This window comes from Oryx dammah, unplaced genomic scaffold (assembly GCF_014754425.2).
Source record: "Oryx dammah isolate SB20612 unplaced genomic scaffold, SCBI_Odam_1.1 HiC_scaffold_26, whole genome shotgun sequence".
Lineage (NCBI taxonomy): Eukaryota > Metazoa > Chordata > Mammalia > Artiodactyla > Bovidae > Oryx > Oryx dammah.
This window is the reverse complement of record NW_024070210.1, coordinates 81,471,305-81,492,730: the sequence shown is the minus strand read 5'-3', so window position 1 is coordinate 81,492,730 and position 21,426 is coordinate 81,471,305. Positions and strand designations below refer to the sequence as shown.

The following is a 21,426-nucleotide window of genomic DNA, read 5'->3' as shown; positions in this document are numbered from 1 at the left end:
TCAGTTTGTATGGCAGGTAATAACCCATTATTTTAATAATGTGTGAAATCTTGTTTCTTCACATTTTGTGTATCAATTAGCTTTTGCTGTGATAATGTTGCTTAACAAACAACCTCAAAATGTCGGTGGCCTTATTTACTCATAGGCCTTCAGATTGGCTCTAGGTTGGTGGGGTTTAACCACAGTCTGTGGATCAGGTTCCAGCGTGCTCCATGTGTCTTCTCATTTCAAGACCAGGCTGAAGGAGCCACTACTCTCTGGGACTTGTTGGTCTTATGGTGGAGAGCATATGTTCAAATCAGCATAGTGTTTAACTTTTTGATCTCTGGATAGGTGAAAAATGGTGTTTCACTTTTATTTCATAATTCTTGTGGGGAGCTTGATCCTTTGTATATTTTAAAACCATGTGTATTCTTTTCTCTAAACTGTATCTTTGGTGACGGTATACATGTTACATACTTTCTGGCAGAGAATAGTATCATCATGCAAATATATCCTTGGTATTGTCTTTTTTTGGCATTCAGAGCTTTGTAATGCTTTTAAGGTTGTGATTTTTGTACCTGTCACATTTGTACCCACAGCAGTGCAAACAACTAGCAATGTTTTGTTCCAGTATGGATTCGGAAAGATTTTTTTTTCCTTCTGTGATACTATTCTTATTTCCCTTTTCTTTTATTGACCACTTCTTCTGTTTCCTTTCTTTCGGCTTCTCTTCCTTTGCTTGTTTCTTAAGAATTAGGGCTGTCCCTATGTACTGTCCTTGACTCTTTTCTCTGCTTGTTCTGCACACTTCTTCCTGATCGCCAGATCAGTCTGATGCATACTGAATGCTTCACAGACATTTCAAATTCAACTTTTCTGTAGCCAGATTTACCTGCTTCCTTCCACACCTATTGCTTCTCCTTTTTTCCTATCTAGATTCCTTATATATACTCCTTGTCCATGTCTTGTTCAATTGCCCAGTCATGTCTGACTCTTTGTGATCCTGTGGATTGCAACATGCCAGGCTTCTCTGTCCATCACCATCTCCCAAAGTTTGCTCAAGTTCATGTCCATTGCATCGGTGATGCCATCCAGCCATCCCATCCTCTGACGCCCTCTTCTCCCCCCACCCTCAGTCCTTCCCAGCATCAGGGACCTCTCCTGTGAGTTGGCTGTTCTCATCAGATGACCAAAATACTGGAGTCTCAGCCTCAGCGTCTGTCCTTCCAGTGAATATTCAGGGCTGATTTCCCTTAAGATCGACTGGTTTGATCTCCTTGCTGTCCAGGGGACTCTCAGGAGTCCTCTCCAGCACCACAGCGTGAAGGCATCAACTCTTTGGCGCTCTGCCTTCTTTACAGTCCACCTCTCGTAACTGTATGTGACCACTGGGAAGACCACAGCCTTGACTGCTTGGGCCTTTGTTGGCAGAGCAGTGTCTCTGCTTTTCAATTCAGTGTTTAGGTTTGTCATAGCTTTCCTGCCAAGAAGCAAATGTCCTCTGATTTCGTGGTTGCAGTCACCATCCACAGTGATCTTAGAGCCCTAGAAGAGGAAATCTGTCACTATTTCCACCTTTCCCCACATGCATCTGCCAGGAAGTAAAGGGGCTGGATGCCATGATCTTAGTTTTTTCAATATTTAGTTTTAAGCCGGCTCTTCCACTCTCCCCTTTCACCCTCATCAAGAGGCCTTCCAGTTCCCCCTCGCTCTCTGCTATCAGGGTGGTACCGTTTGCATATCTGAGGTTTTTGATTTTTCTCCCACCTATCTTGATTCCAGCTTGTAACTTGTCCAGCCTGGCATTTCTCATGATGTGCTCAGCGTATATATCAAACAAGGTGACAGCAGACAGGTGTCCATGTCTTCCTTTACTTAAAAACACTTGAAGACATGTAACCACTATTCAGAAGTATTGTTTGTTTCTTTTTCAGGCTGTTATCAAAGAACAGCTTCAGGAGACTCACGGGTTATGTGAATATGCTGTCTATGTCCAAGGTGAGACATATATTTCTTCTCTTCTTGCTAGAGAAATGTACACTCTGCCTAGATTCTGGAAAAAGAACAACTTATGAAATACTTAAATTCAAGTAAATGTTCCACAAATCTCTTGTTTAGTATTACTGTTTTTTTGAAATCAGAATGTAAGTATTGTGCTGGATTTGACCTCAGAAGTGACTAGTTCTGTTAAAAAGCTTGCTGCTGTCCTTCACCCCTATTCTAGTTTCTGGCTAGTGTTTTTCAGAATTGTTGTTAGGGTCGCTGCCTTCTGCAGCAGTGTTGGGCCCAGAAGAGGCTTTTCAAGAATTCTTTGTAGTCAAGCTAGAAGAGGTGAGAAAAAGCTTTAGGATTTTTTGTACGGGAGTCAGGATGAAGGGAAGAAGCCTAGAGGTATACAGGACAAAGCAGAGAATAAATGGAAATCATCAGAAATCAAATATTATAGGGACTGAATAATATAGGGATTAGAGGGATTGATTGGAATTTTACTCTGTAGTGCCCAAGTAGCATTCTTGGTTGCTACTTGGGCACCAGGAACTTTCTGACTTTGATTTGTAAATGAATGGTTTTGTTTCCCACTCTGCATTTGTAGTCTTCAGATTAATATGCAATTTTCTGATGTAATTGGTAATACATTAACATATCTAGGACATTGTGGCAAAATAATGCTTATTTATTCCCAATATCACCAGTTCCAGACTTACAGTGCCTCATACTACTTAAGCATGTAAATCTTCTGAAAACTTAGGCCTAGGAAAAATGATTGATTCTGATTGGTTGCTAGACTGAGAACCAACTCTGAAATATTACTGCATTCTTTGCCAGCATCTCCTTGTTGGACTTGGGTTTTTTATTGCACTTGCCCCATTTGGGTGTACTCTCTGAAAACTGTCAGGTGAAGTTGGAATTACCATGATTAATAGAGCATCTGATAGGAGCTATAAGAATGTTCTTACAGTGAAGAGTTTCTGGAATAATTTACAAGGCACCCGATTATCTGCCTGTCGGAAGCTGGGAGTGGAGAAATAGGTAGGTCCCAGATACCTTAAAAAAAGGTTTCAGCTCATCACCAACTTTGCTGCTTGTTTCAATCCATCTGAAGTCATATCTGATTGTATTTTAAGACACAGTTATCCAAGGGGTTTCTTTGATAAGATTTCCTGCTTCCCTCTTTCTCCAGTTTTTCACATGCCAGGCTCCATTCTTAGAACATGATTTTATTTTTTGTGTTTTCTCTCTCTTGGCAGCTTTGATATTTCGCCTGGAAGGAAATATCCAAGAATCCCTAAGACTCTTTCAGATGTGTGCTTTTCTCAGCCCTCAGTGTGCTGATAACCTCAAGCAGGTGGCCAGATCTTTGTGAGTATTGGCAGCCTGGAGGCCTTAGGGAATAATGTGAAGTGCATTCTCTGGCTGGGGCTTGCTTAAAGAGAAACGTAACAAATTCACTTTGAAGAGTGAGGATTAATTTTGAAATTTGAGAAAATGAGATAACCAGTATAAAGCAACTGAGTATTCCAAACACTGCATATTCTAGTTTGATAGGAGAGCACTGATAGTATTTCTCAAATAGTAACATTTTGTGCTTCAGGTACCCTAATCGTATTGCCAACCCATGGAATTTTTCTTGCTTACTGTTCCAATACTTAGCATAATACTATGCACATAGTAGTTTTGTAGTGTTTGTTAAGTGTTTATCGTGTTTTATAGTGTTTGTTTAAGTGTTTGTTAAGCCTCTGAAGGCTCCTGGATTCTGGCACTCTCTAGAATCTTTATAAGCTTTTAAGTACTAATAGCTTTACTACTCCAGAGTAGTAGAGTGTGATCTGTGGAGTTCCCACCCTCACTTTCTAACCTGCGGTGTCATCCATACCTGCACTGTCTTTGCACAGAGGCTGATTTTCCCCTGTGTCTCCAGAATTAATATCAAGGAAAGAGACTTAGTTTGGAAGAGAAGGGCATATCCCTAATACATGATGATGAAAAACTGTGGCAATTCTTGTTTAACATGGAATTAATTTGGCTTGTTTCTTGGTCTACATTTATTGTACATTGGGGAAAATAAATTACACAAGACTTTCATTAAAATTGGGGCTTCCCCGGTGGCTCAGATGGTAAACAATCCGCCTGCAATGCAGGAGACACAGGAGACCTGGGTTCAATCCCTGTGTCAGGAAGATGCCCTGGAGAAGGGAATGGCTACCGACTCCAGGATTCCTGCCTGGAGAATTCCATGGACAAAGGAGCTGGGCAAGCTACAGTCCATGGGGTTGCAGAGTTGGACACAACTGAGCAACTAACACTTTCACTAAAATTGGTATAGAATGGGGCCAAGGCCTTGGAACAGCTACCAGCTCTGTCTCTACTAAGAGCTTCTGCTGTCGGTATATGAGTCTCACTGGCTAAACCCACACAAGCCAATCATAGGGAAGAGGCTTCCAGAATTCTCTGCTGGCTGGAACATGAGTCAAATGTGGGACTAGTGGGGTTGGTTTTTATTAAAAGCTTTATGTTAATAATTACAGAAAATGTGTTTCTTCCCCAGATTTCTTTTGGGAAAACATAAAGCTGCCATTGAAGTATATAATGAAGCAGCTAAACTTAATCAGAAAGACTGGGTAAGTAGGGAACATGCTGATGGTTTCATTTATCATATGGGCTATCATTTGTATTTATTACTGAGTTATTACATGCCAAAACTGTCTTTATTTTATCCTCACACTTGATTGATGATTTGGCCTAGGTATAAGATCAAAAGTTAGGTTTCCTCATAACTCAGCAGACAATGCTGCCAAGCTTTCTTGCTATAAGTATTGTTGATGAGTAGTCTGTTACTAGTCTGATTCTTGTTGATAACCCCACTGTCTTGTCTAGAACCTTTGAGGATTTTCTGTTTATTATTAGAGTTCTGAAATACCAGTAATATTTGTCATGATGTGTTTCTTTTCTCTTGCATTCAATTGGCTCTTTCACTTTGAAGACCCTTGCCTTTGGATAGAGAGGTGGTTTTTTTTTTTTTTTTTTGGTAGTTCTTCGATTATTTTTTCTTCTCCATTGTCTGTATCATTTAGGGATTGTGTGTAACTGCAACAAAACATTAAACACTGACTTCACAAATTATGAGTTTATTTTTTTCTTATGTAACAAGAAGCCCAGGTAAGTAGTTACTGACATTGATTTGACAACAACACTGAGACTTTTTCTTCATGGCTGCAAGATGGCTGCTACAGCTCTAACACCACATCATTATTCTAGTAGGGAGAAAGAGGAGGCAACAAAGAGAAAGACATAACCTTTATTGAGAAAGTATAACTTTCCCAGAAATCCTCAACAGACGTCCACGTACATTATATCGACTACCTGTTTTGTAAAGAAGACTGGGAAATATAGTTTTTAAGTTGGACACATCGTCACTCTAAATGTAGTTAGATTTCTGTTAGTAAGGTAATCAGAGAGGGTGAACATCAGGGAGATAACTAGCAGTGTTGGCCACACTGTTTTCCACTCTATTACACATGTTCCACATCTGTTCTCATTGTCTTCTAACTTGCCTCTCATATTTTCCACATCCTTGTGTTTGCTGTACATTCAGAGATATTTCCTCAGTCATATCTTCCAAATCATCATTTTTGTTTTTAGCTATATTCATATTCAATATTTTTTATTTTTGTAATTATAAATTTTCAAGAACTTTGTCTTTTCTTACAGTTACCTCTTCATGTCTCTGACCCTTTGAAGTTCTCTTCTGCTTTCCACAATTGTCTTTTTCTTCCTCTCTTTATTTTGGTTCTTCTTTTTCATGTTGATGGTTTTTTCAAAATAACTGTGATTCTTAGAAAGATACATCTAAGAGTGAAGGAGATTCTTAGATATATCAAAGGGTAAAGGATTAGATTGATTAGTAGAAAGAGCTAGCATGGGTTTTCCCTGCAGTTCTTATGCCCCTGTTATTTTTTAGATGTGTTTGTCAGTCACTTTTCTGCAGATCTGAAGACTGAGATGTTTAAGTCTTTATGCCATTGAGTATTTTATAGCCAAAGGCCAAAGTAAAGCTACAGATAAAGGAAAAGTGAGTTACTCTTTTGTTCATTTAGTCACTTTTTTCAACGAGTGAATGCTGTGTGCCAGGCACTAGGCTGCAGATGCAAAGATGGATTGGTGGTTTATGGGACAATCAACCAGGAAATAAGGAAACAGGAAATAAGGAAGGAAGAGAAGCAAGTTAGGGGAGAGGGTGGTGATAACAAATTAGAATTAAATCCTATTTTCTGAAGATTATGGACATGATGTATTGTAGCTTCTGGTAGGATATCTAAATTGAGATGTATCCAATACATGGCTGTATATAGAAATCTGAAGCTCAAGTGTTCTGGGATAGAGATACAAGTTTTGGAGTCAACACAAAGGTGATGATTAAAACCATGAAATTGGATGAGATTACTCTGCAGTGAGCTGAGGATGGAATCCTGGAAAAAACAGTCTGAAGGGCTGAGCTGAAGAGAAAATGAGTCCCTAGAGGGAGATAGAGAGGAAGTGAGACAGGTGAGCTCAAGGACGGGATGGGGGGGAAAGGGAGAATGTTTATGTCCAGTTGGTTGAAAGAGCTCATTTGGTATTACTCACCTGGGATAACAAGTCCATTGGTGCCAGTAGAGGTGGTCATTTCTCAAACATCCATTCCCTGCCCTGATGCTTCACGAGTGCCTGTGCTGTGGCCTGTAGAAAACCTGTAGCTTCACTTTCTTGGACTCATCAGGGTATTCCACAGTCTGGCTGCAGCAGGAGAATAATTCCTCTTGCCATGATCTCACTGGACTTTTGGAGCAGCTGTTAAGTAGGGAGGATTTCCTGTACTTTTAGATGAGGAAGCTGAGGCTTTTGGAGGTGGAGTGACTTGCTGAAGGGCACACAGTGAGGTGATGGCAGGAATGGAGCAGAATCCAGGTCTAGAATCCGGAATCCTCACTTTAGGCCTGTGATCGTTCCACTGGATCACTTGCTCTTGCAGCATGTCTGCTGCATCCTCTCACCCCATGAAGAACAGAACTTAACTCGATGTGTTCTAGTTTTCTTTTCAAATTTCAAAAATTTCCTTGGCTGTCAGTTTGTTTAAGGCATATTGCTGTTGTTTTGCCAAGTAATAACTATAGCAAATATTTTCAAAAGGGTAGGGGCATTAGTTACCTTCCAGGACATTAAAGGACAAGTAAGCTATATTTCTCCTCTCTTCAGCTCCGTGTGTACATTCTTAAAGGGTGATGAACTGGAATGTACTTGTGGAGTTGGAGAGAGGAGAATTACAGCCCTACTTTTAGAGACAGGCCTGAGTTCAAATCCCACTGCTTGGCAAAGTGTGGACATATTTTGGGTTGTGATTTAAGAAAAATTTATTGTAATGTGAGTCATTTATCAGAAATTGAACATGATTCAATATCAGATATTAAGCAGTAACTAATTTTTTTTTCCCAAGTATGATAATGGTATTGTGTAGATTTTATAAAAGAGAGATCTTATCCTTTGGAAATATATACTGAGGGACTTCCCTGGTGGCTCAGTGGTAAAGTGTGTGCCTGCCAATGCAGGAAACATGGGTTCAAGTCCTGGTCTGGGAAGATCCCACATGCCAAGAAGCAACTAAGCCCTTGCACCACAAGTAGTGAGCCTGTGCTCTGCAGCCTGGGGACCACAACTACTGAAGCCACGTGTGCCTGCACGCCCTAGAGCCCATGCTCCATAACAGGAGAAGCCACCATAATGGGTGGGCTGTGCACCAAAGAGTGGCCCTCACCCACCACAGCTGGAGCAAAGCACGCGCGACAGTGAAGACCCAGCACAGCCAAAAATAAATATATAAATAATAAAAAATAGAAAAATACATACTGAAATATTTGTGGATAAAATGTTATATTATCTGGTTTGCTCACAGAAGTAGTGGGATGGATGTGGGGGTATGGATTGGATGGTTGTTGGAGCAAGACAATGAGTACATGGTGATTTTCTACATATATATATATGTTGAAATTTTTTTTTTTCCTTCTTAAAAATAGTCCTTTCTTAGCAATCTGAGACCATTTCTTTTTTTTTTTTTTAACATTTATTATTTTATTTTGGCTGCATTGCATCTTTGCTGCTGTGCTCAGGCTTTCTCTAGTTGCATTGAGCAGGGGCCACTCTTCATTGTGTGTGCAGGCTTCTCCTTGTGATGGCTGCTTGTTGCAGGGCACAGGCTGTAGACGTGTGGGCCCAGGAGTTGTGGCTCGGGAGGCTCTAGAGTGCAGGCTCAGTAGTTGTGGCGCATGGGCTTAGTTGTTCCACAGCATGTGGAATTTTCCTGGGCCAGGGTTTGAACCAGTGTCCTTTGCATTGTCAGGCTGATTCTTAGCCACTGGACCACTGGGGAAATCCTTTTCTTTCTTTTTATCAGCTTTATTGAAATATAATTCAGATACCATGCAATTCACCTATTAAAAGTAGATGATTCATTGTTTTTTAATATATTTACAGAGTTGTGCAATGGTCATCACAATCTTACTTTATTTTTATTGGAGTATAGTTGCTTTACAGTGTTGTGTCATTTTCTGATGTACAGCAAAGTGAATCAGCCATTCACATTCTTCCTTGAATTTCCTTCCCCAGGTCACCAGATAGCATTGAGTAGAGTTCCCTGTGCTATACAGTAGGTCCTCATTAGCTATCGGTTTTTTATAGTGGTGTATATATGTCACTGCCAATCTCCCAGTTCATCCCTGCCCCTCCCCTCCTTGGTATCCATACGTTTGTTTGGTATATCTGTGTCTCTGTTTCTGCTTTGCAAATAAGCTCATCTGTGTCATCTTTATAGATTTCACATATAAGTGACGTTATACAGTATATATATATTTCTCTTTCTGACTTGCTTTACTCTGAATGACTGTCTTTAGGTATATCCAAGTCTCTGCAGATGGTACATTTTCATTTTTTATGGCTGAGTAATATTCTACTGTATATATGACCATGTCTTCTTTATCCATGTCTCTGTTGATGAACATTTAGGTTGCTTCCATGTTCTTGAAATTCTTTAAGATTTAGAACTAAGGAAAAAAAAAAATCCCCGTGCTGATGCTTTCTGTATTAAGCAAACTGCTTAACTTCTCTGAGCTTTGATTTCCTTATCCCTAAAATCAGAATTGTTATACTTACGTTTCAGATTTGCTGGGAAAATTAAAGTAATATATATGAAAAACATCTGGCATAGGATCACTGATTGCTATTTTGTTGTTGTTATTTTAGGCAACTTGGACATTAAACAGTTGTCTCTGAGCCCTTGAAGGTTCATACTTCTTCAGAGAGGGACACTCCTGGGTCTGCATGTGCTTCTGCACTTCCTCACTACTAACAAGATGGTCCTTACTGTTTCCCAAGAGCAGTTTCTTCACCTTGCCTTTTCCTTTCTTTAAAGCTGCGTTCAATAAAAATGATTTAATATAAGGGAGTTATAGAGATTCCTTAGAACACAAGGTCAGGAAATACAGATTGATCTTGCAGTGAACTAGAACTGGAAAGCTGTCAGCAACCAAGTTAGCTTCTCTGCATTTCTGCTGTTTTTTTCTTTCTGTAGATCAGAGGTTGGCCTTTTTTTGGGTGGGGAGGGGAGGATAAAGGTTAGGTTAGTATATATTTTAAGTGGCTTTATATGGTCTTTGTTGCAATTACTTAACTTCAGGTTCTATGAAAGAACCATAGCGGATACATAACAAGTGGTTGTGGCTGTGTTCTATACAACTTTATTTACAAAAAGGGGCAGAGGGTGGATTTGTCCCATGGGTCGTAGTTTGCTGATCTGTGCTGCAGACTTCTGTAGATAAGCCCCAATTACATATCCAATTATGTATCTGTAATTGGAACCAGTCTGCAGAAGCCTGCAGCACAGGACCATGCAGGAAACCTGGATTTGATCCTTGGGTAGGGAAGTTCCCCTGGAGAAGGGAACGGCTACTACTCTAGTATTATTGCCTGGAAAATCTCCTGAAGAGAGGAGCCTGGTGCGCTACTCTCTGTGGGGTCACAAAGAGTCATATATGACTGAGTGACTAACACTTTCATTTTTCACATATCTGTATTCCATTGTAGTAGCCTCCAGATGGCACTGTCAGCCTCCAAGTTCATATCACCTAATGAGTGAATTCCTAGATTCCTGTGAAAAGAAGTCTGACACCCATACCCACACCCCTCCTTAGAGCTGGAGAAGGGACTGTGGTAGTTTCTTCTGAGAAGAGGGCACAAAGGGTTTGTTCCATGAGCAGCTCTAAGAGAAAAAAAGGTACAGGAATGGGCTGGGTATGCACCCAAAGGTACTGCATAGGCCCAGGAAGATCACTGGTTTATTCTGCCTTTATCTCTTATAATCTGAAGAAGATTCAAGTAAAAAACTAACCATAGTGCATATTTTCAAGCTTAAACTTTGTCAAGCAGCAATCTCTAGATGCCTGTTCACACTCTAATAATTACTGTGGAATTTACACTTCTTTTCCTTTCTTTTGTGTGTAGGAAATCTGTCATAACCTAGGAGTTTGCTACATTTATCTGAAACAGTTTGACAAGGTAATCTGTAGAAATGGTGGTGGTGGAGGGTGAGCAGTTGTCTGGGGATTTCACTGAGGGTACACTTTTTATACAGGTCCCATGGATCATTTTGTATTATTCCTACTGCTTGCAGAGACTGTTAGAAGTAAAAAATGAAAGTTTCATCTACATTTACCCCCATTTTTATTCTCATTTGTCACTATTCAGCTGTTTTTTTTCCCCTGCTTTTAACAAGAAAGTGACAAATTCTAGAAACAGAGGAAATGGCAATCTCATTCCTTTCTTCCTATCTTATTTTCCACACCTTAGTTTAATTTTCCAGAATAGAAACACAAATGTCCAATAAAATTTAAATATAAAAAAGTGGATCTGTAAGTCTTAAAAGTGTAATTATGGCCAAGTGAGCTATCTTACATTTCAGTTTTCAGGTCATTGGAAATGGATTTTTAATCTTAAGTAGTTTGACGTGAGAGTTTTTAAGGTTATTTTCCACGTGAGATTTTTATATTTCATTGTGATTAGGCTGTGGTGCCCAAGACTCTTATGATCAGATAAAACTGTTGAGCTTATTCTAGTACTCAGATAAAGGGAAAAAATGTATATATCTTAACTGAGAGGTAGACCAAATTATTGAGAACTCTAAAAGTTAATGAAAGTGGGGTTGGTTAGTTTCCTTCATAATTCTCCCACTTAGTGACTGAAATTTTCTTTCCTTTGCTCCAGTGCTGACAGGACTGAGAATCTGAATTAGTTGATACTCATTTGATAATGTTTAATATGTACCAGTTTGTAAACTGAAGCAATCTAATCAATCCCTCGGGGTTCTTAAAAAAAAACAACTGTACATCAGCAGTTGAGGTGTGAGAGTACCTTTTGCCCTTCTGAGACATATAAAAACAAATAATACCTGTATCTGTGCAAATAAAATATATATACTTAGTTGATTAGGTTTTCTGGGCAGATGGCTCTTCAGTGTTATGTACTTGGTTAGGAGCTTTTTCTCTTCAGAGAAATTTTAAGCAAGTACATATCTGCTGCTGCTGCTAAGTCGCTTCAGTCGTGTCCGACTCTGTGCGACCCCATAGACGGCAGCCCACCGGGCTCCCCAGTCCCTGGGATTCTCCAGGTAAGAATACTGGAGTGGGTTGCCATTTCCTTTTCCAATGCATGAAAGTGAAAAGTGAAAGTAAAGTCTTTCAGTCATGTCCGACTCCTAGCGACCCCATGGACCGCAGCCTACCAGGCTCCTCCATCCATGGGATTTTCCAGGCAAGAGTACTGGAGTGGGGTGCCATTGCCTTCTCCTAAGTACATATCTATTCATGGGATTATTCTGAGCCAAGAGAGAGCTGGATTTGGTTTTTGGTCAGACCTGAACTGAGGAGGAGGAGAATTATATTTAGATTTTACTGTAAAGCTAACAGGCTAAGAAAATACAGTAGCTGGCATTTATATAAATACTTGTTGAATCAGTGAAGGACTAAACAGCATTTATCATCATCTGCAAGATAAGCTCTAACAGAGCGAGGAGTTCTCTATTAGCTTTGGTATACTAGTACCTAGAGCAACAGGTGCTCGATGATACCTACTGAATGAATAAATGAACATTCATTCATTTATCCAATTGGTGAGGAAAATGAGGTCCTCCCTGGAGAAGAGTGTGCAGTTGCTCAGCGGTGCAACTGAGGTCAAGTTTGGGGTAGTACTCTCTCTCTACCATGATATCCCTCTTGACATATAGAATATGACTCATGGGAATGGATATCAAAAAGCAGAAAACACTCAAAAAGGTGACTCCTCTTGTACAAGCCCCCCAAGTGGCACTAGAGGCCGACATTCCATGTTTCCAGCTGTCCTATGAGAGCACAGTTTGGGTGTGTTTTAGTTTTTTGGGTGGTGGGACATTTGCTGAAGTGTGATGTTCCTACTTGAGTACAGCAGGAGCTCTTTCTTTACATTAGCCATACAGAGTCGTTGTCCTTTCCTGGTGGTGATTTGGTTCTCTTTACTCTGTCATTCTTGTTAGGCACAAGACCAGTTGCACAATGCCCTACATCTTAACAGACATGATCTGACGTACATAATGCTGGGCAAGATCTTCTTGCTGAAGGGAGACTTGGACAAGGCCGTTGAAATCTACAAGAAAGCAGTGGAGTAAGTATGTTGGTTCCTTTAGAGCAACGAGAAACTAAACAAAAATGGGAGCAGACGTGATCTCCCACGCCTGAGAGAGACACATGTGACTGGTTACACACTGTGTGAGTTCTGTGAGTTAGAGTGAATGTTAAGCTAAAGTTTAGAGCTCCCAGTGCCTTAAATAAGGACAACTTAGGTTTCTTTCTCGCCTGTCAGTGTGGCCGGTCCTGCGCAGCTCTCTGCTCCACAAGGTCAGTCAGGGATCCAGGTTCCTCCTATGTTAAGCCATCATTCCATAGGTTGTTGCCTAATCCCTGTTGATAATGGAACTGACTGGCATTCCCAGTGTGGTATTCTGTTTCTCTTTTCTAGGTAATCTTATCTTTTTTGCCTAGATCTTGTCTGGTTTAAGTGGGATAGCTGTAACAAAATGCCTTTGTCTCATTTGTTTAGTCACTTGATAGAATGCTTCATCTGTGGTTCAAGGCCAGAAAGTCTATTATTCCTGATAACAAGACTTTGGACTAAATTTAGATTTCTGTTGTTAATTACTGTTGTCTTCTACCATGATAGTAACTTTTCTAGTTACATTAGTCACAACAATGCTGCTTCTGGAATTTTTTTCATATATCTAAAAAGACATAAAAAATCCTTTGGTTTGTTAGGCTGCAAGAACGACTTCTGTCATCAAGAGGCTACGTTCACAGGGACAAGTAGGTAGGAGCTCATGTAGCCGTATGTTGAATCTTTGTGGTGCTGAGTGGAAGCCTTGGCCCTTGACCCCTGCATTCAAGAAACTGGCTCTTTGAGCTTAGCTCACATTAATTACATTAGCTCACACATTGTTCCTGTGTCTGGCTAAGGACTTATGTCACTGAAATCCTCAAATGAGACTTTGGAGGACAGCTGAGCATTTGGAGCCTTACTGAGATGACAGAAGCCATTGCTTATGGCCCACAGCTTCAGAGAGAGTAGTCTGTTTTGGTGGGGGGAAGGATGCCACTAGAATCATGGAAATTACCTACTTGGTTGGGGAGAGGAAAGTGATCAGAATGGGAATTATGGCAGAAAGTGAAGAGCAAATACTTAGTTTCACTGAGTAAGCTCTGGCCAGCTCAGGCTTCACCAGGCAGGGGCTTTGTCCCTGTGACTCTGGTCTCCCCATAGGTAACCTGCACCCTACCTCATTTCTTAGAAGCAGGAGATGTTCTTCACCTTTTGCCGTTTTCACTGTTGAAACTGTCTAATGATCCTGTAGTCAGATCATCTCAGCTCAGTGTTGCTTTTGTTTTGTGACAAAGACAGATGCCGGTGAGGGACTGGAAAGGAAGATAGTCTTTTACTTAAGCCAGTGTTTACTCCACGAAGCCAGCGGCCAATTCTTTCCTAGAGCTGGTATGTGTCTTTCTTCTTTAGTTTGGCTGTTTAGTGTGACTTTTTGTTTAATGTGGAGAGCAGAGCATCAGGGGCCTTGGGATCCTAAATTACCCAGGAAATTATTATGCTGGCTGGCATTGTGAGTGCAGTGAGAACAACAACAAAATCTCACAAGAGGGAAGTAGCTAAAATCGTGTGTGTTCTAGACTGACTTGGTCTATAGAGCATTATTCTTGAACTCTATTAGTGTAATTAAGACATGAGCACAAAATATTCCATAGGTTCTGAGGACTTTGGCTCTAAGAAAAGGTCCTGAGGAAGGAGTCTAGGTTCTAAGTCCCATTTCTGTCTTGTTGAGCAGTCCTCCTTATAGCCGGGTTGACGTACTCTTGAAGGAAATTCCTAAATCCTTTTGAGGGTTCTTACGGGAGCGGGCAGTGCGGTTGCTGCCCGTGTCAGTATCACTCATACACATCGTGTTTCCCTCTGAGCGTCTCTTATGTCGCAGGTTCTCACCGGAAAATACGGAACTTCTTACAACTTTAGGATTACTCTACCTACAGGTAAGAGGGCTTTGCTTATCCATACACTGATGTTAGAAATGCTTTGGGGGACTTCCCTGGTGGTCTGGTGATTAGGATTCCATGCTTTTACTGCAGGGGACACAGGTTCAATCCCTGGTCAGGGAACTAAGATCCTGCAAGCCACACAGCCAAAAAAGAAAAAAACACTTTTGTGTGTTGTGGTTTTCCTGCATTTTTACTTGAACACAATTTACTAAAGCTCATAAGAAGCACATAAACTTTACTCTGCACTTGATACCCTTTGTCTGCTAAAGGAATGAACTTAATTTTCAGCATGCAAATCAGAAGCAAATACACCTGTTTGAGCCTAGTTCTTACCCAACCAAAGAAAGAATATATATGAAAAACAACTTGTGGTCAAGGAGACTGGCATTTTGTGATAGAAGTACTGTGGTGGTATTAGGGCTTTGGGGGAAAGGCTGTTTCTGTTGTTCCTTCTTCCCAGCCAGGTTAGGGTTAGGGTTAGAGAAGGCAAAGCATTGTCTAGAATAAAAATCCTGCCTCCAGCTCTGCCTCTGTGGTTCCTTGTTTGTTTCATTTTTCTCTAAGGAGCTTAACCCTGGGCCTTCCTGGGCTTTGGCTTGGGAGGTTGGCCCCAGGGGAGAGAAGGCTCACCAGCCTGTTTCCTGCCAAGAGTCCTTAGTGTGTGGCAGCACCAGTGTGGCAGAGATGGTCCTGGCAGATAGCTACTTTGACCTTATTAGGGGACAAATCAATGATGTAGGAGGGAAAAGAAATGTGGGGCCCTTAGTTTTCTTTTTTAAAAATTTGGTATCTGTGGCTTTTGTCAGAAGAACCCAGAAAAGTTAGGGTGTATCTGTTGAGGGTATAGTTGGCCAAACTTCCTAACGCCATCTCCCCCGATGTAATTCTCTGGTTTGCTTTTTCCCAAGCTCGGCATTTACCAGAAGGCATTTGAACATCTTGGAAACACACTGACTTACGACCCTACCAACTACAAGGTATTGCTGGCTGTCAAGCCCCAGAGCCTTCACACACAGGTGGTCCCACTGCTCCTAGAGGTGATCTGGCCCTAGAATGCATTTCAAAACCCAAGAAAGTACTTTTTTCTTAGAAAAGTATTAAGTAAATGTGGCTCTTATTTGAAAATATTGTAAATTGTCAGTGCTTTGCTGCTTATCTTCTAAAAGAGCACATTTGTCATAATGGGCCTGTAACTTACACAGACAGCAGAACTGCAGTGGTGGTGAAGTTGTATGTGTTACTTACGAAATAGCAGAGCCTCCACATGCTGAAATGACCTTCAGGCTCCTGAGGAATCTGAGACTACAACTCTTGTCGTTATGACTTTGGGGATGAGAAGTTCATCGTGGGGATGGGTCATTGAGGGAGCTGCAGCAAAACAGGCTTGTTAAGGGCACAGACTCAGTCCTTTCTTGGAAGTCTTAGTAGCCTGAGAGACAGGGAAAGCTGGACTGCGGAAGTCTAAAGCTGACTCACCATCTGCCCTGTGGCAGAAGGAGCTGCAGTTTTAGAGGCCAGTGACAGGTGCACTTGAGTCGTCTAGAGCCCTTGGTGTCTACCAAGCAGGGGCTGCAGGGTTAAAGGTGGTTTTTACTTAAAGGGCCCTGATACTCTAAGGCAGTGACTTCCCGGCTACAAGTAGGAAACAAAAGAGCTAGGTAAAGTCAGAGACTTTTCTTTATTACGGCAAAGGGCCACAGTGTGGGGCGTGAGAGTGTTCCTCTTTAGCGTTTGTCCCAGCAGCTGTGGATGGATAGGTCCCTGGAAGATGCTTTTCAGTCCCACCAGTGTTGATGGGCCTACTCAGTATCTAGACTCAGGAAGGCTACTTCACTCCGACAGCCTTTTGGGAATGACTACATTACAAACTTTCCATGTTTTTAGGCCATCTTGGCAGCAGGCAGCATGATGCAGACCCACGGGGACTTTGATGTTGCCCTCACCAAATACAAAGTTGTAGCGTGTGCTGTTATAGAAAGCCCTCCACTCTGGAATAACATCGGAATGTGCTTCTTTGGCAAGAAGAAATATGTGGCAGTGAGTGTCTCCTCCTCTTCCTGGTTTGTGTTCATAGTTACGGGGTCTGCTGAGCTTGCCCCACCCCCTCACCAAGTGCCTCCTCCCTCCTCCAGGCCATCAGCTGCCTGAAACGAGCCAACTACCTGGCGCCTTTAGACTGGAAGATTCTCTATAATTTGGGCCTTGTCCACTTGACTATGCAGCAGTATGCATCCGCTTTCCATTTCCTCAGCGCAGCCATCAACTTCCAGCCGAAGATGGGGGAGCTGTACATGCTTTTGGCTGGTAAGAGACATTTATGTAGAGCAGCCCTTTGCAGTCTGTAGTGAGGGAAAACGGAATTAGAATCATGGCAGGCCAGTAGTTAAATATCCCACAGAAGCCATTCCCTTGCAGATCCCATAGGTATCTGGATGACTGTCCTAGAGTCTGAAGAAATATGAAACAGAAAGATGACAAAGCGCCTGGTTGCTTCTCACTTAGGGGAATTTCACTCAGAGATTAAACAAGGTTCATATGTACTCCATCTTTTCACTTGGCTTGACGGTTCATATATTGAGTCTAACCATGTTTAGTTATCATCAAGTGTTAAGATAGTAGGCTTTAGGTATCATCAGGTGTTAAGATCCTGCCTCTAGTACTTACTATTAGCTGTATCTCATAGGGTTGATGAGAGGATTACATGATTAGATAATCAGTGAATGTTAACTTGGTTTTGCTGTCATTATATAATTAGTCTTTTATTGTTAGTGTAATATAAAAGTACTGACTATTCTTTCTGGGGGGTATTTCTCCTTATACTAAATTTACTACATGTTTAATCTGAGAGCAGTTTCCATGTTCTCACTGACAGTCTTCAGGTTTGTTTTTTTTTTTTTTTTTTGGTCATTACTGTGGGGTTCTATATAAGTAAATTGAATGGTGGTTATTTGGGGTCTGTCTGAATACAAAGATTGCCCAGTCATAAAGGGATACAGGATTGTAAGCAAATTACTGTACTGTAGGGCATAAGCAGCAATTCTATAACAGAGTAGAGATGGTCTTCACACTGAGTTTTGAAAGATAAACTGGAATTCAGTGGCACAGAATGGCTGAGAAGCCCCTGAGGAAAGGCATACAGCCATGAAAGTGCAGGCTGCACCCGGCAGGTAGTGGCAGTAGTGTGGTAGAGCGAGCATAGTGGGAGATGAGTCAGGAGAGGTGGTCTGGGGTCAGTATGGAGGGCTGTGAGTGCAGCACAGGGACTATACTCGATCTGAGAGGTTCTGTTTCCCAGCTGTCTTCCTGGATCTTCTCTAGTGTCTGGAGGAAGTAGATGAATGGTTGTGGGGGAAGTGGAGTGGGCAGGGCTTCCAAGGGCAGTTCTGTAATTGTCTGGTTTATAGATCAAGCTTCCAGAAAATACTGATTAAAAAAGGGAGAGTGTTCTGTTGCTAAAACAGTGAGGATTCTTGAGTAGGACAGTGACGCGGTCAGATCTGTTAGGGAGATCTTGGCAGCACTGTGGCAAGTAGATGGAGGCAGGTGGGACAGTGTCCCCAGGGAACAAAATGGAAAGCCTGACATGACTAAAGCCAGGGCAGTGTCACTAAAGACCCAAAAAAAAGGAATTCATGGAACCTGGCAATGGATTAACTGGAGAGGGGACTGTAGATGACAACACTAGGAATCCAAGCTGAGTGGCTGAGCAGACGGTGGTGCTAGGAGCTGAGAGGGTGCAGTTAGAGTTACATGTGGGGGCCGAATGAACTGCAGTCTGGAAACATTTCCTGTGTTTTCATGCTGGGCTCTTCAGCCATAGCACCTACTCTCTCTGTTGCAGTGGCTCTGACCAATCTGGAGGATACAGAGAATGCCAAGAGAGCCTATGAAGAAGCAGTCCGCCTTGATAAGTAAGCTGCCCTGCTGAGGATGGTGTCAGGGGGCTAGACTCTCCAAAGCCATGAGGTGGCGCCAGGGCCCCGGTGTTGCCTGAGTCAGCCCAGGTGCCTTTGTGCACAGCAGGTCTGTGTGTGGCAGGACGTGGCTCAGCAGGACCTGGTGCTGGCTCTGCCAGACCTTGCTGTTGAACTAGTTCTGTTTCTGTATGATAAGGATCTATTCTAAATGACCATTTGTTGCAAAGCCCCAGCTCCACAGAGTCCCTGTCTGTCTGTGCAGGTGTAACCCTTTAGTGAACCTGAACTACGCTGTGCTGCTGTATAACCAGGGTGAGAAGAGGGACGCCCTGGCCCAGTATCGGGAGATGGAGAAGAAAGTCGACCTACTCAAGGGTAGTAGCTCTCTGGAATTTGATCCGGAGGTAAGTCTTAATTAAATCCAGGAGTCATCAAGCAAGCTGTCAGGAGACTTCTGAATCAACCCCAAATAATCCAGATATAATGTATGTTTACGCCTGTTTTGGCTTTGATGTTCCTAGCAGCATGAATTCTTAAATTAAGGACAACTTGAGAAAAAACTTTTCCTAAAAGAAAATAGTAAGAGGAAATTCATGCTTACTGAGTTGTGTCTATTACTGGTAATACAACTCATTTGAGTTGAGATCTGTGTCTCTTTGTAGCTTCTTCCCACTTCTCCTCACATAGAAAAGGCAGGAATTTAGTCCATTAATGCACCAAACTTAAATTGTTGGGTTTTTAGAGCCTTTAAAGAATTTCCATGCCATCCACTCAAGACAGTGTGTTCTCTGCTGTTTAAGAACCATTTCTTTGCAATCAGTACTTCCTCCCTCAAACGGTAGCAGACGCTATGTCAGCTAACCTCGCCTGCCTGCTAAAGGCCTCAGAGGAGGCTTGTCTCTGCTTGTCATACCTGTGACTTTTTTTTGCTTCCTTTCCACATGGACACAAGATGGTGGAGGTAGCCCAGAAGCTCGGAGCTGCTCTACAGGTCGGGGAGGCACTGGTCTGGACTAAACCAGTTAAAGATCCCAAATCAAAGCACCAGACTGCTTCAACTAGTAAAGCCACCTGTTTCCAGCAGCCTCTGGGCTCTAATCAAGCCCTAGGACAGGCAATGTCTTCAGCAGCCACATACAGGAAGCTCTCCTCAGGTAAGAAGCTACACACAGCTATGGAGACCCATGGGAACAGCCACGTGTGCCTACAAAGAGATTACAGCTTTGAGTGAGGCTTGCGCTTTTCAGACTCATAACACGTCCAGTGTAGTGCTGCCTAGAAGGGGAAAAAAGCCCAAGGGTGTCCAAATCGTCACTTATTTTCTTACGGCCATTTGTGTAAAAGTTCCCAGCTATTGGCAGGCTTAGTTGGATGGTCAAGACACTGGGTGTTCACGATATGCAGGTTTAGAAATACATTATGGTACCCTTTGTTTTGTAGTCTCAGGTTAATTTTCACTGCCTTATCACAAGTCAGCATGGCACAGGTAATGAATGATTTCTTTTATAAGGTCACTGAAGGCACACCTACTTACTTTATCCAGTTTCGGTCTTCCTTCACAGTTGCGCAGATAGGCCACAGTCCTACTAATCCCAGAAAATAAGCTTCAAGAAGAAAAATGGTAACTGTAACTGCTTTTTTATTTCTTCCGGAACCAGGGCACTTGAGAATTCAAGCTGTTTGTTTTGCTACTAGGTGCTGGAGGAACATCCCAGCTCACAAAGCCACCATCCCTTCCTCTGGAGCCAGAGCCCACTGTGGAAGCACAACCCACGGAAGCATCAGCACAAACCAGAGAAAAATAGGTGTAGGATGACCCCGGAGCTGGGCTTGCTTTGGCGAGGACCCACAAGATTAGGAAAGGTTCCATGACACAGGCAGCATGGCGGCCGGCATGTACGAGAACGTGTTATGATGATCACCAGGAGCCGGAAGCCTTCACACCCCCTGGCTGCCCCATGAGCTAGGAAAGGACTTATCTCCTGCTGACTGAGCCCTTTGTGGAAGAAAAGTCTGAGACAGACCTCTGCCGTCATGACAGAGTCTTGGCTTAGCTGAGGTGATTCTTGGGCTGTGTGGTAGGTATATTGGCCACCAAGGCAAACACAAATCTTGAATTAATAATCCAGTTCTAATAGTAGAAATTTAGAAGATGAAAAAAAAAAAAAAAGCTTTTTAAATTGTGGCCCAGTCTATTGAGTATCTCAGCTGCACTTGCCCAGAAGAATCCAGAAAAAGTCCCTATAGCTTGTTCCTGAGCGAGGTCAGAGTGCAAAGCCAGATCATGTCAGTATGAAAAGAGAGAAAGGGCTGGTCTGGTATCAGCACCAAGGATTGGGGAAAAACAAAAGGAGGAGCTTCTTAAGAGAGGAGATTTTAGACATTCAGTGATACCACTGACCAGATGCTAGCAATACATTATCTATATATCCTTTTCAGAATAAAGATTATGCACATCCTTTTGGGAAAAGTTGTTATTAATGTGTAAGGGATCACAATAAAATGTTTCTGGAAGAACCTTGTATCTGCCCAGTCTTGGGGCTTCTGGATTTCTAGTTTCCCTCTCTGTTAAGAAAGGAGCTATTCTGATTTCTAGTATGGTTGTTACTCATGTCATCACAGTTAGAAAAATGAGGCTACATACACAATCACAGATATAGACATGGTTTTAGATGGCTCAGATTAGAGGCAAGAAAGAACTAGCAATGGGAAAAGTGCCCTTCTTACTGAATAATGTTAGTACAAAACAAAGTAGAAGTCTGGAATGTATGATTACAATGATTATTTTGTTCTTAAGGAAAAAAATCACCATTGTCTGATAGTAGAGTGGCTCACGATGGACCAGTCCTCCCGCAGACAACAAACAGTAACCAGTAGGTCAA

The 21,426-nt window shown here is 42.0% G+C and overlaps 1 protein-coding gene and 1 long non-coding RNA gene across 3 annotated transcripts in view; one reads left to right on the top strand and one right to left on the bottom strand.

Moving 5' to 3' along the window:
• BBS4 (Bardet-Biedl syndrome 4) overlaps positions 1-21,076 on the top strand; it is a 49,568-nt gene extending 28,492 nt beyond the window's left edge. Inside the window, exons 4-16 of one of the 2 annotated variants that reach the window (XM_040227403.1) lie at positions 1,917-1,980; positions 3,231-3,342; positions 4,529-4,601; positions 10,510-10,563; positions 12,572-12,699; positions 14,567-14,621; positions 15,536-15,604; positions 16,512-16,664; positions 16,760-16,931; positions 18,469-18,538; positions 18,807-18,948; positions 19,497-19,698; positions 20,240-21,076. In XM_040227403.1, coding sequence (XP_040083337.1) covers positions 1,917-1,980; positions 3,231-3,342; positions 4,529-4,601; positions 10,510-10,563; positions 12,572-12,699; positions 14,567-14,621; positions 15,536-15,604; positions 16,512-16,664; positions 16,760-16,931; positions 18,469-18,538; positions 18,807-18,948; positions 19,497-19,698; positions 20,240-20,349 — 1,404 coding nt within the window. In that variant the 3' untranslated portion in view covers positions 20,350-21,076. The remainder of the gene's footprint in view (positions 1-1,916; positions 1,981-3,230; positions 3,343-4,528; positions 4,602-10,509; positions 10,564-12,571; positions 12,700-14,566; positions 14,622-15,535; positions 15,605-16,511; positions 16,665-16,759; positions 16,932-18,468; positions 18,539-18,806; positions 18,949-19,496; positions 19,699-20,239) is intronic. The other variant, XM_040227404.1, reaches the window with a different exon arrangement.
• LOC120853513 lies at positions 16,287-20,571 on the bottom strand. Its single transcript, XR_005718794.1, has 2 exons — positions 19,458-20,571; positions 16,287-16,966 (listed from the first exon to the last, which is right to left on the bottom strand). It is a non-coding gene; the product is annotated as an uncharacterized LOC120853513 (long non-coding RNA).
• Positions 21,077-21,426: the final 350 nt, after the last annotated feature.